Source organism: Pristis pectinata, chromosome 6, assembly GCF_009764475.1.
Source record: "Pristis pectinata isolate sPriPec2 chromosome 6, sPriPec2.1.pri, whole genome shotgun sequence".
Taxonomy (NCBI): Eukaryota; Metazoa; Chordata; class Chondrichthyes; order Rhinopristiformes; family Pristidae; genus Pristis; species Pristis pectinata.
Window position 1 is genome coordinate 3,810,213 of NC_067410.1, and position 18,537 is coordinate 3,828,749.

Consider the following 18,537-nt stretch of genomic DNA (forward strand, 5'->3'; position numbering starts at 1 on the left):
TAATTCAATTCATAATCTAAATGGGAAATGGGGTTTATTTAAATAGCTGTTTTATTACTTTTTTTAGTTTTTTTAAAAGAGCTTTCTTCTGAAGCTGATGTGGAATTTCAGGCATGCTGCCAAATGAGCTGTAGCTTTCTTCTAGTTATGGACTGTTCATTGAAGTTAACTGTTTTTTTTCCCCCAGGGGTACAGAGGATGTTGTATCTCCCCATGGAATTCCGCTTGATCTTCTGGACCGGGTCATGATCATCAGGACCATGTTGTACACCCCCGATGAGATGATGCAGGTATGTATGGCTTTCTGGGCTCAAATGGTGTGTGGTAGGGGAGAAAAGTTTGTCTTTCCCTCTCCCAGCTCCCTTGCAGGGACTGATTCATCTTCCCTGAAGCACCTACGGTCTTGCAGCATCTAACCCAAGTCACCATTCATGCTTAAGGAAGGATGTGAAGGTCCCTGAGAAGGTGTAGAAAGAACTTAGTAGAAGGGTTCAGGATTAAGGGGTTTCAGTTGCAAGGTTAGACTAGAGAAGTTGGGTTGTTCTCCATGGATCAAGGAAGATGGAGAGGAGAATCGATCAGAGGTGTGCAACATCATGATTAGATAAATGGAGAGAAGTTGTTCCCATTAGTAGATGATTTGAGGACCAGGAAACACGGATTTAAACTGATGGTGGAAACAAAAATTGGGATATGAGGAAAAGCATGTTATGCAAAGTGTAGCGGGTATGAATACTCATGGAAACAATGAATCAGTGTTCTCACTAGGAGGTTAGTTTGGCCCTTTGGAGGAAATACTTTCTACCTGTAGCCCTAAGCTCAAAGGTCAGGGGCAATGGATCCAGTTCCTCAGGGTCTCCCCAACTAATGGTACTAATGGCAATCTCAGTGGCTGAAACCCATTGAACCTGGCTCCTTCTCTCTTAGCCTGCGTATGGTGCTGTGTTCACCCAGTGCATCCTAGGGACAATTGTATTACTGTAAAGTATTTACTAATAGTTATCTCAAACTAATTATTTGCTGATTGCCTATTTATCCTTTTCATTTTCTAACATTTAAGATGTAAGCATCCAAAGATAGAGAAGAGGCAGCTTGACTCTGCATTACTCTTCAGTAAGGTTGTAGTTGATGTTCATCCCTACTTCTCAGTCCAATCCAGTGTCCCTCAACTCAAACCTATTCACCTTTTCATAAAAGTCACAAGATCTGCTCCTGGGACATGAGGGTTATCCTAGGAGCTTTGATTTGGATGGGCCACTGCACTCAAGTTTAGATGGGTACCAATTTCATTGAAACATGTATTGTAAGATATTTTCACTTGAAACAGCTGTACTAGCCAGGAAAGCTCTCTTACTGTTCAGAATTGTACCGTGGAACTTTTTGTATGAATTAATTTAAATCAGTAAAGCTTGTTATCCTTTAAATGGTATGGGTTTTCATAATAATCACTGTACCCCACTTTCTATCTTTTCATTTAGCTTCTACTCTTAGCCCCCATCTCGGTCTCCCAACCTGTATCCCAGCACATGACTGATCTACTGATCTGTTTCATTATGTCCCACTCAGCTGCCTACTGCTGACCACACATTCTCCTCTGTCCAACTGTTTTATGTATGTAATTTACCAATCTTTTGTGTCTAAAGTTTTGAGAATATTGGTGATTTAAAAGCTCTAAAGTAATGAAAGTACTATAAAAACAGATGGGAAGGTCTAGTGTGTGTGATGACAGTGTAAAGTAGAAGTTACCTAAGCATGGAGCAAGAGAGGGAGTAAAACATTGTGTGAGAGGGATGTATTATAGCAGAACTCTGATAGCCATACATATTAAGAAAGAATTGAAGACAACAGCGGGTTTTGAGCCTTGGGGAGAAAGGTAGCATCCTCTGGACCAAGTAGTTTCTATCCCAGGATTTTAAAAAGTCTGGGAAAGCATTGCTGATGGCCTAATCTTCTCAATTCTGAAAGCATTTCTCTTAGATTGGGAAATTGCACTTTAAACCACTGTGTAAGGAAGGTTACAGGGAAACAAGTGAATTATAGAACGATTTGCTTTTTATCGGTTATAGGGATATTATTAGAATCTGTAATCAAAAGTAGAGTGACTGGATGTCATAAATTTTCAGCTGATTGGAGAGATCTGGCATGGATTCATAAAAGGGGCAGGTCACACCTGACAACACTGACTGAATTTTTATTGAAGGGCCTAACAAGTGCACATCTATGAATCAAAACCAGAAAATGTTGGGGGAAAACTGAGCAGGTTGGGCAACATCTGTGGAAAGAGGAAAAAGTCAATTGGTTCTGACAAAGGGTCATAGGCCCGAAACTTAGACTGTTTCTCTTTCCACAGATGCTGCCTGACCTGCTGAGTTTTCCAGCATTTTCTGTTCTTTGATTCAGATTTCCAGCATCTGCAGTTTTATCTTTGACTTTTCATGAATGTCTACGAACGTTGTTTGTGAATTTCCAGAAGCCATTTGGTATGTCCCCCATCCGAGTCTGTTACGGAATTGAAAGTAAATGATTAATGTGGCTAGGAAATTTGCTGTGCAGCAGGGGGCAGATTAGGGATTTAGGCAGGTTCCCAAATTAGCAAGGCTTGTCTGTTGTGGTCCCATGGGGCTCTTTACAGAGGCTACAACTATTTACTCTATTTATGTGACTTGGAGAATCAGACAAGAAGCCACATATCCAAATTTGCTGCAGATAGGCAGCATTGTAGGAAGTGTAAAAGTGACTATTAAATGACAAAAGTATTAATAAATCATGCAAATAGGCAAAACTGGTGGGTGGATTTCAATGTAGACAAATTGTTTTGGACTCAACAAGGTTAAAACAGTGCTTTCTAAATGGTGAATAGCTGGAAGCAGCAGAGAACCAAAGAGCCTTACTGGTCCATGTCCTCTGACCACCCTTAGTGAATTATCTACAGAATATAATCAAAAATGCTGAGAGAGCACTGCCTTTTTCAGGTCGAAGTGCAAGGGCTGGAGAACCCTGTTTAGGTTACACCTTGAAAACTGAGCAGTTCTGGGAACTATACCTTGAAAGATACTTTGCACTTGGAGGAAGTTCAGCATAGATTTGCCATCTGACTTCAGAGGCTAAACTCTAAGGTGCAATTATACAAACTAGGGTATATTCATTTATATTTAGAAGATTATTGGTTGATTTTCTTGAATTTTTCAGGATGTTAAAGGGAATTGACAGGAAGTGTGGCATGGGCAAATATTTCTGCTGGGTGGGTAATCTCTGAATTATGGGCAGTTTGAACATTGGAGCCAGGCCTTTGGAGGAAATTATGAAATAGTTCTGCAAGCAGTTTGGAATTCTTTTCCCCTAAGGGCAATGGGTGCAAAGTCAATTATTAATTTTAAACCTGAGTTTGATAGATCTTTGTTAACCAAAGGGATTAAATTATATGGGGAATAGTTGGACCACAGATTAGGGCTGGTTTCAGTGAATTACTGTATGTACTTGAAGGGCTGAATAACCTCCTGATTCTTTGGGCCATAGAATAAGAGGCAGTAAAGGGATTTTAATTTTTGCAATGGGACCAAATGTATCATGGAATTGGCAAGTATAGCATAATACTGGTGTAATATGAAAATAAGAAGCCGTCTTTGTGGATATTTCCAAGTTCAAGTTTACTGTCGTGGGCATATGTACCCAGGGTATAAATGTCATGAAAATTAGTTTTTTGCAGCAGCATGACAAATATAAATTACATGATTTGCATGACATGTTAATTTATATTTCTGTATAATTTATGGAATAATACTTAACGTAAGATGGTTGCATGTTGTTCCACACATCAGGTCTCCATCTTGCAAATGCCTGACTTATGTACAGATATGATTGAGTGTTTGGGAGACTGGCAGGATGGATTTGCCAGCTGTTGCAGGGCTGCAGGCATCTTTTGCAACGTAGGAATTTGGTTTGAGGCTGCATTTCCGGCTTGCGAACTGTTTGGTTTACAAGCGGTTCACAGGAACGGAACCCTATGGTAACCTGGGGAGGACCCGTAATGTGTGTTTGGCCCTTTTGACCAAGGATAAATTACTGCCCCAGATTCGTTAGATTTTCTAGCCAATGAAGCATTGTACGTGTAGGGAAAAATCACTTTTATACTGTAGGATCATTAATGGTGTCAAACTGAGCCCATCAATAATGACAAGCCTTTAGTCCTGTCACTGTGTGGTTCAAAATGCAACCTTCAAAAGCGGGCAATATTTGGAATGAAAAATCCATACTGTTTGTACTGCTGGGTGTTTCAGTATTCAAGCAGGGATGATGTGAGCATTTTAGATATCCACCTTCACTCTTTACTGAAAGCTTAGTGACAGCACTATACCCTGTCCATTTCTCCCCATCACCAGTATTCCTGCCAGAGCATTAAAATTCCTGTTGTGAAATTGTTTTGTGAGCCCCTATATGGCTCGACAGGTGCCAAATTATTTCAACAGTAGTATTAGGTAAAAGCTGAGTAGCTCACAGGGTGGTGTTTGTGTATGGGATTGACTTTCTTTATTTCAGATGTTTAGTTTTGTTTTCTTAAGCTATTTCAAACTGTTCAGTAGTTCCAAAAGAACAACTTAAGTGAAACCTGTGAATTGTGCAGCACCGGAGCGTGGTGACTCATTGCAAGCTGCTCTCTGCAGATCTATTCATTACTTCTATTATAATCATTCTGCTCTTAAATCTAAATTCTCCCTTGTACAACCTTGATGTGCTGATGTGATGAAATGATCTGTATGGATGGCATGTAAAGCAAAGTTTTTCACTGTACTTCAGTACCTGTGACAATAATAAACCAATATTTGTTATGAAGAGTCTATCCTCGCTCTTTGGTTCCTTTGCTTTATTGATTAGGTGAATATCAGTAAAAGAAAGCAAACAAGGCTAGCAGAACTGGATGAAGCTATGTATTGAACACCATGCAGAAGGCATAAATAGGATGTGGGTCACTCTGTCTACCAGCTCTAAAGACATTATCATGGTGTTAGTCTAGTTGTGTTTAAAAACTGACAACCCTAAAGATATATTGGCAAAAATAATATTGCCTTTTTGGGGTGTGGAGAATTATCACACTACTGGAGTAAAGGGAATTTAAACTTGAGATGCATTGTTTTGACTGTGCGGTGTGAGCTTTACTCTGTGACTACATCCGGAGCGTTTAGTGGGACCATATGGAGGGAACTTTATTCTGTATCTCCTTGGGCAGTCCTTTGAGGTCAAGAACAGCTTATTTTCACTCTCTGGTTGTGAGGTAGCTAGCAAGGTCAACAAGGATCCCTCAGTTTCTATAACAGGTGAGGCAGGAGGCACGTGTTGGTGTGGACAGGTGGGTAGTGGAGCAATCCTTCTACTGTTTGCACTGGGCTTCTGTGTGCTGCTTCTCCATTTTGAACATCCTTGAGACACGCGACTGCAGATGCGAAAAATCTGGAACAGCACACAAAACGCCGGAGGAACTCAATGAGTCAGGGAGTATCTGTGGAGGGAAGTTGACATCTTGGGTCGAGACCCATCATCAGGACCAGAAAGAGGGGAGATAAAGAGTATAAAATGTGAGGGGGGAGGGGCGGGTGGGAATGCTGGGAGGTAATGGGTGGAAGTGACAAAGGGCTGAAGGAGATGGAATCCGATAGGAGAGGACAGTGGACTGTGGAATAAAGGGAAGGAGGTCATGAGGGGAACCAGTGGGAGGAATGTGAGTGATGGGCAAATGGAGAGGGTGGGTGAGGGGAAAGAAGGGGCGATGGGGTCCGGTGGGATAAGAGGAGGAAAAAATAAGGAAGGGACAGAGGGAGTGGTCCTAACATCCTTGAATTGTTTTGCCTGCCCACATGGTACAGCATTGGAATATCAATTACACTTAGTTGGATCCAGTGGATCGACCATGTTGACCTCCTGCTCAACACCAGACTCCTGACTCTCTTCCAGGTTCTCTGTATCTAATCTGTGTTGTTCTTTCCTGAGGAGTACTTGATGGAACAGTGTAGAAGGAGGTTTATTCTGCATCTGACCTGCATTGTAACTGCTCTAATGCAATATAGAGGATGCATTACTCTGTATCTAACCTGTGCTCTACTTCTCATGAGAGTGAAGGAGATTTATTCTAACCCATACTGTTACTGATCTGAGTTTCCAAGACAACCACAGAATTCCTGAAATGAATAATGTTCCATGACCTTAAACCTCCCTCCCTGATCAAGACAAAACAAACGGTATGACAATTTCTAATGGACTTGTATTTAACATTTAAAAGGTAAGAATGCCAGATTTGATATTTGCATATTTTTGCAACTGAAATAATTAGTTACAGCACATAACAATATTAGCAGTTTTGTAATATTCAAAGGCTTGCAAAAAATGCTGGCCATTAATAGCTGGTACAAAGCTGGTCTGCATCATTCAGCAGCCCTGCATCAGCAGCAGAAGTGATAAGAACCTCCTGGATAATGATACTATGTGTAGTATCAGAGAGATAAGTCTGGGAGTAAGAGTTTCATATAATGCCAGTTATTTTTCACTCTGGCACCATTGTAAACAAGAAAGTAGCAAGGCGATCACTAAATCAATAAACAACATTTAGTCGTTTAGAAAAGTGTAGCAGATTATATGGACCCTATATATAGACATTTAACCAACATTACCAGCAAAAAAAGTGCAGACAAGTGACTGCTTGATTTCAATGAAAAGCTTAAGCTATCATTTATCTTCCATTTCATGATCTATCTGAAAGACAGCTTACTTTGCTTGCCACCCATTTAGCTTTATTTTAAAAATGAAAGAGAATTTAAAATCTATGGCCAAATACAAGATGCTTCCTGATTTTTTTTCAAGCATCCTTGGCTTTTTTATTTCAAAATTGTATAAATCTGGTCTCTTATTTCTTAATCTACTTTATAGTCAAATGATTATTCCACCCCACACACATTCTTTTTAGGATGCCTTTATTAGTCACCTGTACATCAAAATGCACGGTGAAATGCATCTTTTGCGTAGAATGTTCTGAGGACAGCCCGCAAGTGTCGCCACGCTTCCAGTGCCAACCTAGCATGCCCACAACTTCCTAACCTGTGCGTCTTTGGAATGTGGGTGGAAACCCATGCAGTCACTGGGAGAGCATACAAACTCCTTACAGACAGCTGCTGGAATTGAACCTGGGTCTCTGGTGCTGTACTAGCGTTACACTAACTGATACACATTGTGTATTCTTTCTTTCATGGGATGTTGTGGCAAGGCCAATCTTTAACACTCGTTTGTAATTGTCCTTGAGAAAGTGATTGAGAGCCATCTTTATCATTCTGTCCCATGTGGTGAAGGTATTCTCACAATGCTGTTAGGGTGAGTTTAGGACTGCAACAGTGGACTTTAATTCGGTAATGATGAAACATTAGCGATACTTCCAAATCGAGAATGATGTGCAACTTGGAAGGGAATGTAGTTGTTGACTGCCCTCGTCTTTCTAGCTAGCTTAGAGGTTATGGCTCTGAGTGGCACTTTTAGAGATGCCTTGCTGAGTTAATGCAGTGCATTTCTAGACGATGCACACTGCAGCTGTAATATACACCCATGGTGGAGGAAGTAATGATTAGGGTTATGGATGCATGTTCATCAAGTGACTGATTTGTCCTAAAAGTTTTGTTGGAGCTGCAATCATCCATGGAAGAGTATTCAACCTGACTAGCCACTTGTATCTCGCAAAGTATAAAGGAAGTCTGTGCCAGAAATTTTCAGAGTAACTGCACAGAAATGCTGGGGCACTGTTACATATCTTGCACTAAATCAGGGAGCTTACATGCCCATTTTCATTACATAACTCCAAGAAACATATTCCAGAAGAGGTTCTACTAATAGTAAGTGTTGCCAGACAGTAATCTTATCTAGGGATCTGGTTAACTGGAATCATCAAAATCCTGCCCTAAAAGCACTTGACAAGTCAGCTGTTCACTGCCCTGTAAACCACTGGTATTGATTAAAGATTGACTGGATTGTCACTAGCTCTCGCGCAATCTATACTTGTTTGGGAGACTGTATACTTACAACTACTTAGAGTAGTTGCTTCCATTCTTGTTCCACATTCTCACCCTTTCCTGATGCTGTCTCCTCACTCTAGTATAATTCAATACACATCTGTGTTCCTCAGCATCCTCATCTTTACGAGAGTTTATCCAGATCCACGTGAAAATATTGGTAAGCTATTTGACCAGGAACATTGCTGTGCCCAAGCCTGATTTGTTATGCTGTGTACTTTCCAATATTGGGAAGAATGGCTGTCTGGTGTCCCAGTTCCAGGGACATTTAAGGATCACTGCAACAAAGGTCAACCAGAGAAGCAAATGACTGCAGATGCTGGAATCTAGATGAAAAACACTATGCTGGAGAAACTCAGCAGGCCCTAGATTCTGCTTGGCCTGCTGAGCTCCAGTATCAGTGTTTTTCAAGGTCAGCCAGAGGATTGAGCCTGAATCCTTCCTGGCCTGTTTGCTACAGTTCAACTTCAAGAAGTGCACTAGAGACAAACCAGGAAATTATAGGCCAGTGAGCCTTGCATCAGTGGCAGGGAAATTATTGGAGAAGGTTCTTAGGCATAGGATCTACTCTCATTTGGAAATGTAGACTTGCTAGGGACATTCAGCATGGCTTTTTGTGGAGGAGATCATGTCTTACAAACTTGATTGAGGAGGTGATGAAGATGATTGAGGGTGGGGCAGTGGATGTTGTATACATGGACTTCACTAAAACTTTTAACAAGGTCAGTGATGGCAGGCTGATTCAGAAGATTAAGACACTTGGAATCCATGGAGATTTGGTAAATGGAATTCAAAATTGGCTCGGCCATAGAAGACAGTAATGGTAGACTGCTGATATTCTGACTGGAGGTCTGTGACCAGTGGTGTTCTGCAAGGATTAGTGCTGGAACCTCTGCTTGTGATTTTGTAGATAAATGTAGGTGGGCTGCAAAATGTAAGTTTACAGAAAACGCAGACATTGGCAGAGTTGTGGGTAGTGAGAAAGGACGTCAAAGCATTCAGCCGGATATAGACCAATTGGAAATGGTGGCGATGCTCCCAAGGGTCCAGAGTTTAATCCAGACAAGTGAGGTGTTGTACTTTGGGAGGTCAAATTTAAGTAGAAAGTATACAGTAAATGGCAGGACCCTTGGGAGCATTGATGTTCAGAGGGATGTTGGGGTGCAAGCCGATAGCTCCCTGAAAGTGGCTGCACACACAGGGTGGTAACAAAGGCATGGCATGCTTACCTTCATGGATCGCAGCATTGAGTATAAAAATTGAAGTCATGTTGCAGTTGTACAAAACTTTGGTTAAGCCGCATTTTGGAGCATTGTGTGCAGTTCTGGTTGTAGGAAGAATGTGGAGGCTTTGGAGGTGGTGTAGAAGAGGTTTACCAGGATGTTGCCTGGATTCTCTATAAGGAGAGATTGGATAAACTTGGATTGTTTTCTCTTGAGTGTTGGAGGCTGGGAGATGACCTGATCAAACTGTAGAAATTGAGAGGCATAAACAGGGTAGATAGTGGGTGGCTTTTTCCCAGGGTAGGGGAGTCTCAAACTAGAGGCATAGGTTTAAAGTGAGGGGGGGGAGGGGGGAGGAGACACTTAAAGGGGGTCTGGGTCAAGTGTTTTACACGAGTGTGGTGGTTGCCTGGAATGCACTGCTAAGGGAGGTGGTGGAAACAGTTACAATAGCAACAATTAAGAGACATTTAGATAAACACATGAACAGGAAGGGAATGGAGGGATATGGACCATGTGCAGGCAGATGTGTGGTTTGACTTGGCATTATGGTCAGCACAGATGTGGGCCAAAGGGCCTGTCCCTGTGCTGTACTGTTCTAATGGTTGACTTTACTCATATATTGTGTACATGATGGGAGCACATCAGTGTAGCAAGTAATTGCCAGATTTTAATTTACTCATCAGGAAATTGAATCAGACCATTTTTCTTTCTCTTTTGTCAATGTATGACTTCAGTATATTGGTCTGTTTTGGTTAGATTGTATTTTTGCGATGGCTATCTGCAATGCAGTGTTGGTGGGTGACTTAGTCTTATTTGTGTTGTTTCAGCTGATTGTAGCCATGACAGCTTTTGCTTTCTGTTTCTAAGGAAATAGATTGGAATTCTTGTTCTAGTGAGCAGTGAACCCCATGGGTAAATACATGCGAATCTACATCAAATTTTGCCTTCCCTGGTAGAATAATCTGCCAGCTTTTGTGAAGAAGGTTGGGAGAAGTGCAGAAAAATTTAGCATGGAGAGTTAGTACAACAGATTTGATACTCATATAATTTTTAAGGGTTATCTCCTATTTAGGAAATCTTGTTAAGTGAGCATTAGAGTTAATACTACATGCAATCCAGTATTTTTGTGTGGCTAGATGAGCCAGTCTGTAGAAGCATGTCACCAGTAGATCACAGATACTCAGTTACAAAGAATTAGGCTGTGACTTTGGAGCTAAATGTAGAGTGGTGTGTCAGGGGAGCTGGATTACAAGAGGCTGTTCTATGTAAGTCTGTCTTTGGGAATGATACAATAAATTCGCTTATAGAATCAATGTGTTTATGTGATTTATCTGTTAGTGATGAGACTATAAGTGATGTGTATTATATCAAAGGTCATCGTACTGTGTTCCAGCAAAGAGTTGGTGTAAATCACATGTCGGTCGGTGACGGATTAGCTGGCATATGCAGGAACAAGTGCATTAAGTCAATATTGTTTAACTCTACGCCAGGGAATCCTTGCTACTTGTGTTGAGAGACACTGTTTGTACTTCAGAAAGTCATATGCAAAGCTCTGGAGACATAAATCCATGCAGTAAATCTATCCCTGAAAGTTGAAACAACTGTAGTTATTAGACATTCATTTATGTTCCTTTCAACATCCCAAAGCATTTTGTACTAATGAATTACTTTTGAAATGTTGTCACTGTTATAATGTAAAAAAAGTGGCAGCTAATTGGTGCAAGGGGTAATGACCAGACTGATTTTCTTTTAGTAAATTGGTTTATTATTGTCACGTACTGAGGTACAGTGAAAAACTTTGTATGGATGGCATGCAAAACAGATCATTTCATCACATCAGTACGTCGAGGTAGTACAAGGGGAAAAACAATAACAATGCAGAATAAAGTGTTACAGTTGCAGAGAAAGTGCGGTGGAGGCAGACAGTAAAGTGCAAGGCCATGACGAGGTAGATTGAGAGGTCAAGAGCTGATCTTATTTTTCAAGGGGACCATTCAATAGTCTTATCAGCAGGATAGAAGCTGTCATTCAGCCTGGTGGTACATGCTTTCAGGCTTTTGTATCGTCTGCCCAATGGGAGAGGGAGAAGAGAGAATGTTTGGGGTGGGTGAGGTCTTTAATTATGTTGGCTGCTTTACCAAGGCAGTGAGAAGTGTAGGCATTCACAGAGGGTAGGCTGGTTTCCACAATGTGCTGAGCTGTGTCCACAACTCTGGTATGATATTAGTAGAGGAATAAACATCAGTCAGGAGGAATTCAAGGAGCAATGTCTTGTCTTTAAACCCTGAGTTTTTCTCAAATCTGCACATGAACACTTAGGACTTCCAATTGTTTGACATAATGAGGGCCTGAGTTATAGGGAGAAGTTAGGCAGGCTAGGATTTTATTCCTTGGCGTGTAGGAGAATGAAGGGTGATCTTATAGAAGTGCATAAAATCATGAGTCTAGAAAGGGTGAATGCAGAGTCTTTTTCCCAGGGAAAGGGAATCAAAAACTAGAGGGCATAAGTGAGGGGGAAAGATTTAAAAGGGACCTGAGAGGTCTCTTCACATAGAGGGTGGTGCGTATATGGAATGAGCTGTCAGAGGAAATGGTTGAGGCAGGTACAATAACAATTAAAAGACACTTGGACAGGTACAGGGACAGGAAAGGTTTCGAGGGATATGGACCAAATGTTGGCAAAGGGGACTAGCTTAAATGGGCATCTTGGTCAGCATGGACCATTTGGGCTGAAGGGCCTGTTTCTGTGCTGTATGACTGTCAGACTCTATATTGCAAGTAATGTTGTTACTTTTGAATGTGCTGAAGGCAGATGGTAATCACATAATCTAGACCAAAGCTGCTGTCATCCATAATCTGGAGAATGGATGAAAATTGCATGGTGTACTTGAGGCTTTATCTCTGTCATAATGAGTTGTTAAGGGGCAATGAACTGCTGCAGTAGCCCTGCAATGTCTACTCCTAACATCTGTATACTGAGCATGGGTGGAAACCTATGCTTGGCATTATACATAACACAAAGGGATTCATGAATACACAGGAGACTGCAGATGCTGGAAATCTGGAGCAATATGCAAAAAGCTGGAGGAACTCAGTGGATCAGGCAGCTCTTGTAGAAGGAAATGGACAGTTGACATTTCAGGTCGAGACCCTTCATAAAAACTGGAAAGAAAGGGGAGATAGCCAATATATAAGTGTGGAGGGAAGGTGTGTGGCAAGAGCTGGCAAGTGATGGGTGGATCCAGGTGAGGGAGAGGGGAGTGGGAATGATGTAAGAAGCTGGGAGGTGATGGATAGAAGTGACAAAGGGCAAAAGGAGATGGAATCTGATAGGAGAGGACAGTGGACTATGGAATAAAGGGAAGGAGAACCAATGGGAAGATTGTGTGGGATGATGGGCAAATGGAGAGGGAGGGGAAAAGAGGGTGAAGGGGTCCATGCTAATTTTGTCAGCCACCATTAGCACTTCAGAAGATCACGTGACATGAGTTGTATTGTGGACATGACTGAAAATTGGAAGTGTCTGTTCATAAGCCAATTAGTAATCTCTCCAGAGTGCAAGGAAAGAGTGAAAATGGACCAGGATCTCCTAGTTCACCAGTGAGCTTTGTGATTAAATGCATGAAAAGGGAGAATTGATCAGTCCTGTGCAACAACAGAATTGGCCTGCTCTGAAGAGGCAGTCAAGTCCCAGACTTAAGAAATGCATTTCTAGGGAAAGTGCTTCTTGTTCTGGATGGAATTGGGCTGCTTTCACCTAGATAAAAAGAAACTCCTTCAAATGCTTCAGGGTCAATAACCAGAGGGCAAAGACTTGAGGTGTTAGGCAATAGGATCAAAGGCAGCACAAATATTTCTGTATAACCCTTGAGTAACTAAGATTTAGTATGCAATTCCTGAGAGCATGGAAGACTACAGATTCGGTAGTCGCACTGAGAAGGAATTTGGACACGTACTTGAAGGAGAAAAAATTGCAGGGGTTTTGGAAAGGAGTGTAGGACTAATTGGATAGCTCCATAGGTGGGGGAGAAAATGAATTCATTGGGCAGATTATAGAATCAGAATACAACACAAAACCAATCTTTGGTTGTGAAACAGTTTGAAGACAAAAGTCTTCATTTAGAGCAGAACCATAATTTACTGGACTATAACAAGTGGGGATAGCCTAAATGACTTTTGTTTGATGGGCCAAATAGCTGCCTTAATTTCTATAATTCAAGAGTTAGATTGCAACCTGTGAAACAGAAATGACTTTGGGGTGGGGGGGGGCTGGGAACTTGTGTTTGTGCCTCATCCATCACCAAGTAGCTTATTCACATAAGATATTTATTAGTCACATGTACATCAAAACACAGTGAAATGCATCTTTTGCGTAGAGTGTTCTGGGGGGCAGCCCACAAGTGTCGCCACGCTTCCGGCACCAACATAGCATGCCCACAACTTCCTAACCTGTACGTCTTTGGAATGTGGGAGGAAACCAGAGCACCCGGAGCAAACCCACGCAGACACGGGGAGAACATACAAACTCCTTACAGACAGCGGCGGGGATTGAACCCGGGTCGCTGGTGCTGTAAAGCGTTACGCTAACCGCTACACTACTGTGGAACATAAACTTTTGAGAATACTTCACACATGGATACTGTGTTATGGGACAGCCAGAAGACATGGAAGCTGTATCCAGAACATCAAAGGTGGCACAAAATCTAAACTCGGATCTGTTTTTAATGAGAAACATTTAGACTCGTAAAACCATTTAAACAATCTCGTGCTGGCTAAATACATGACTGAATACAACAAGACACATGTTCTATTGCAAAATTTTGATGATCCCTGAATTTAACCACTCCAACATCAGTCATATGTTTAGTACCTGCACCCTAAATTCTGGAATTCTTTCTCTTAACTTTCCTGCCACTTCTATTTTTGTATTTTTGCAACACTGTCCTTAAACCAATGTCATACAGTGATGCACCATGCAAACCAGGCCCGTCAGCTCATGGGTGTCTGCCAACTGTTAAGCACCCATTTACACTAATCACATTTTATTCTCCCCACATTCTCACTAACTCTCCCTATTTTTTTTTGGGTTGGTGTCAATCTTCATTTGAGAAGCAACTGGGGCATTTTGCTACACTGAGTGCTGTATAAATTGTTATAAAACAGAGCAAATATATTTTTAATGTAAATGTCCCTCTCTGCTATCTGCAGCCCAAAAGTAAATGAGCCTTTGGGCTGAATAATTATTTGATAGTGAATGGGGCATTAATTTATGCTGACAGGAAGATCAATTGCACTGACACTTAAAGGATCTGCTGTTTCCATATTTCCTTACTCTCCCACTTTCTTTCGGCAGATAATCAAGATTCGTGCACAGATTGAAGGCATCAGCATCACTGAAGACGCTTTGCTTCACTTGGGGGAAATCGGCACAAAGACAACCCTGAGGTGAGTACCCACTGCTGCTTTGTTGAGGAATAATGGCTCTTGTCCAGACCTGGATAGTGTCATTTGTTTTTTTTCCCTCTTCTGACCCCAGTGAGCAGGAATGATTTGCTGCTCTCCCAATGCTGGCGCTTTCAGGCGGCCGAGACAAGGGTTTTAAATCATCCTCTTTAGCTGCAGCCAAACACTCTTCACTGGCGGTATTTAATTTTAGCCAACGCTGTAAAATAACAGTTTCAGTAATAGCTATTGGTTTCAGCTTGTCACAGGAAGATGAATGGTGCTATAGGTAGGGGCCCGTGGGATTAGACACAAAAGGTTTCTGTTTCTTTTTTTTAAAAAATCTTTAAAAACAAAGGCAGCTAATGAAACCTTGTGTGCTGTAACTGGCACAGACATCAGTAATCCAAAGTTCTTGTCTGAAGGTTTATAATGGTGATATTTTTGCACAAGTGCAGAGCACAAAATAAAAGCTGTTCAGTAGATATATCCAAGGAGTTCAAAGGTCAGCACACTTTCAATGCTGTCTTTTTACATGCTGACAGAGGTAGTTTCTTAATTACCTTTTGCATCATATGTACCACCCTGAGGTGTGTGTGTGTGAGAGACAGATGGGGTGGGAAGGGAAGTTAAGACTCGCTCACAAACTTCTGATTCCTCATCTACATCACCACCATTGCTTTTCTTCATAGGACAGTCTGAAAAGTGAGTAACGGGAGGCATTTTGATCCCGGGAGGAATTGCCCAAAGTTAACATCACAAGATAATTGTGGATCCCAACCATGCAGATGTCCTGCCTCATCCCACCCAACCTGTCACAGTATCTGTTTGTTTTCACTTTCACCACTCTGTCAGGAGACTGGTCACTCTCACTGTGCAAGTGTTGTTTCTGCCGTGAGACCAGTGCACTAACCAGGACACCATACAGTATACTCACAACTCCCTCTCACTTTATTCATCCTGCTTCGACTAAATTAGTTTATTATTATCACATGTGCATGCCATCCACAAAGATCATTTCATTACATCAGTGTATCGAGGTAGTACAAGGGAAAAGCAATAACAGAATGCAGAATAAAGTGTTACAGTTACAGAGAAAATGCAGTGCAGGTAGACAGTAAGGTACAAGTCCATAACGAGGTAGATTGTGAGGTCAGAGTCCATCTCATCATATGATGGAGCTATTCAATAGTCTCATAACAGTGGGATAGAAGCTGTCCTTGAGCCTGGTGGTATCTTCTGCCCAATGGGAGGGGGGAGAAGAGAGAATGTCTAGTACAACCTTCTATTGATTTGATTGGATGCAAGTGTCAATTTTCTCAGAACTCCCAGGTCTCTTTCAACATCCTCCTTTATTATCGTGTCCTTTTTATATTTTGGTCCCAGTTTTATTTCCTTGCTGCAAACAAGAGAAACAAGTTTGCCTTTGGGATTGCGAACAGCATTTCTCTTTTGTTGCTCCAATCCCACCATTCGTGTTTAAAGGGAACAGAATCTTTAAATGGGTTTTCATTGGCTGCAAACCAGCTACTCATTCATTGGAATTCCTACCACCAGTTGGTGGGACCCTCACAATTATTTCAGGTGCACGTTTAGAAGAGATCTGTTTGCATTTTGAGCAGTCAATCCCCTTTAACTCAAAAGACTGAACAAGAAAGGAAAATCTTAGACACAAGAGACTGCAGATGCTGGAAATCTGGACCAACGCACAAAGGCACCAGAGGAACTTGGGATCAGGCAGCATCTATGAAGGGCAATGGACAGTCAACGTTTCGGGTCTAGACCCTTCATCAGTCTGGGCCCAAATCTAGTGAAGGGTCTTGACCTGAACTGTGAACTGTCAACTGTCCCACTTCCCTCCATAGATGCTGTCTGACCTCCTGAGTTCCTTCAGTGCCTTTGTGTGTTGTTTGCGAAGGAAAATCTTAAACCAGAAAGTTTAAACTGGTCCATCATCCTTCCAGTATCCTAACATAGGCTATAAATCTTGTGATTCAGAATTGGCTCACCCATAGAAGACAGTGGGTGGTTATAGATGGAGAGTATTCTGCCTGGAGGTCAGTGACCAGTGGTATTCCGCAGGGATCTGTTCTGGGACCCCTGCTCTGTGATTTTATTTTTATAAATTACTTGGATGAGGATGTGGAAGGGTGGGTTAGTAAGTTTGCAGATGAGATGAAGGTTGGTGGTGTTATGGATAGTGTAGAAAGTTGCTGTAGGTTACAATAGGATGTGGAGAAGTGGCAGATGGAGTTCAACCCAGAAAAGTGAAGTGATACACTTTGGAAGATCGAATTTGAAGGCAGAATACAAGGTTAATGGCAAGGCTCTTAGCAGTATGGAGGAACAGGGGGATCTTGGGGTCCATGTCCATAGATCCCTCAAGGTTGCTGTGCAGGTCGATAGGGTTGTTAAGAAGGCATATGGTGTGTTGGCCTTCATTAGTTGGAGTATTGAGTTTGAGAGCCGTGAGGTAATGTTGCAGCTCTATAAAACTCTGGTTAGACCACACTTGGAGTATTGTGTTCAGTTCTGATCGCCTCATCATAGGAAGGATGTGGAAGCTTTAGAGAGGGTGCAGAGGAGATTTACCAGTATGTTGCCTGGATTGGAGAGCATGTCTTGGGTTGAGCGAGCTGGAGCTTTTCTCTTTGGAACGAAGGAGGATGAGAGGTGACTTGATAGAAGTGTACAAGATGATAAGAGGCATAGATCGAGTGGACAGTCAGAGACTTTTTCCCAGGGTGAAAATGGCTCACATGAGGGGGCATAATTTTAAAGTGATTGGAGGAAGGTATAGGGGGATGTAAGACGCAAGTTTTTACAGAGTGGTGGGTGCGTGGAACACACTGCCGACAGATACGTTAGAGACATTTAAGAGCCTCTTAGGCACATGAATGATAGAGAAATGGAGGGCTTTTTGGGAGGGAAGGGTTAAATACTTCTTGGAGTAGGATAAAATATGGGCACAACATTGTGGGCCGAAGGTCCTGTACCGTGCTGTAATGTTCTATATTCTAATTCAAGCCTAACCCAAACACCAAATATTTATATCCACTAACCTGTGGATAATTCTTGGCGCTGTCGTCCGATTCAGCGTAATGTTTTACCTTTCTTTCGTCTAAACTCATTTTATTTTCTCCTAATGCTCTGATAATAAATGTGAGGATTAATAGAATGGATCTTAGCTCAGAAGGTCGAGAAGTAAACTTGGTGTAGGGGGAGCTACAAAACTATAAAGGGCAGAAAACATTTTGGGTGTTAAATATAGCCCCCCAAAGTAAAGTGGCAATGTAGGACATGTTATATGCACATCGAATCTCCTGGTTTGTACTGCAATAATCATGGGAGACTTGATCTACACGTGTACTGGGAAAACTAAATTAGTTGTAATAGCATGGAAGCTGACTTTGTGGAATGTAAACAACTTTTTTTTAAGGTCTAGCATAATGCAATGACAAAGGCGTATTTAATATCCCTGAAGTGAAGGGGCCTTTAGGAAAGAGTGATCATAATATAGAACTTTTAGAGAAAGATTGAAAGTTATTTTAAGATTACGGTCTTAAATGTAAACAAAGCAAACAACAGAATGAGATGAGTTATCATAGATCACGAAAATGTATTAAATGGTATCACAGTAAACAAGCGGTGGATAACATGCAAAGAATTAATAATAGGTTACAAGTAAAATTCAAGACAAAAACCCAACAAGAAACGTGAGTAATGAAAAGTTAAGGATGGTGTTAGATCAAAGTAAAGGGAAAATGGGATCTGAGAGTAATCTAATTGGGCACATAAAAACAGATTGTAAAAGCTTCTATACACCC

General features: G+C 41.5%; 1 protein-coding gene across 1 annotated transcript in view; it reads left to right on the plus strand.

The window, feature by feature from the left end:
• Positions 1-18,537, plus strand: part of ruvbl1 (RuvB-like AAA ATPase 1) — a 50,853-nt gene that overhangs the window by 30,025 nt on the left and 2,291 nt on the right. The window contains 2 exon segments of the mRNA XM_052017512.1: positions 188-290; positions 14,622-14,713. Coding sequence (XP_051873472.1) covers positions 188-290; positions 14,622-14,713 — 195 coding nt within the window.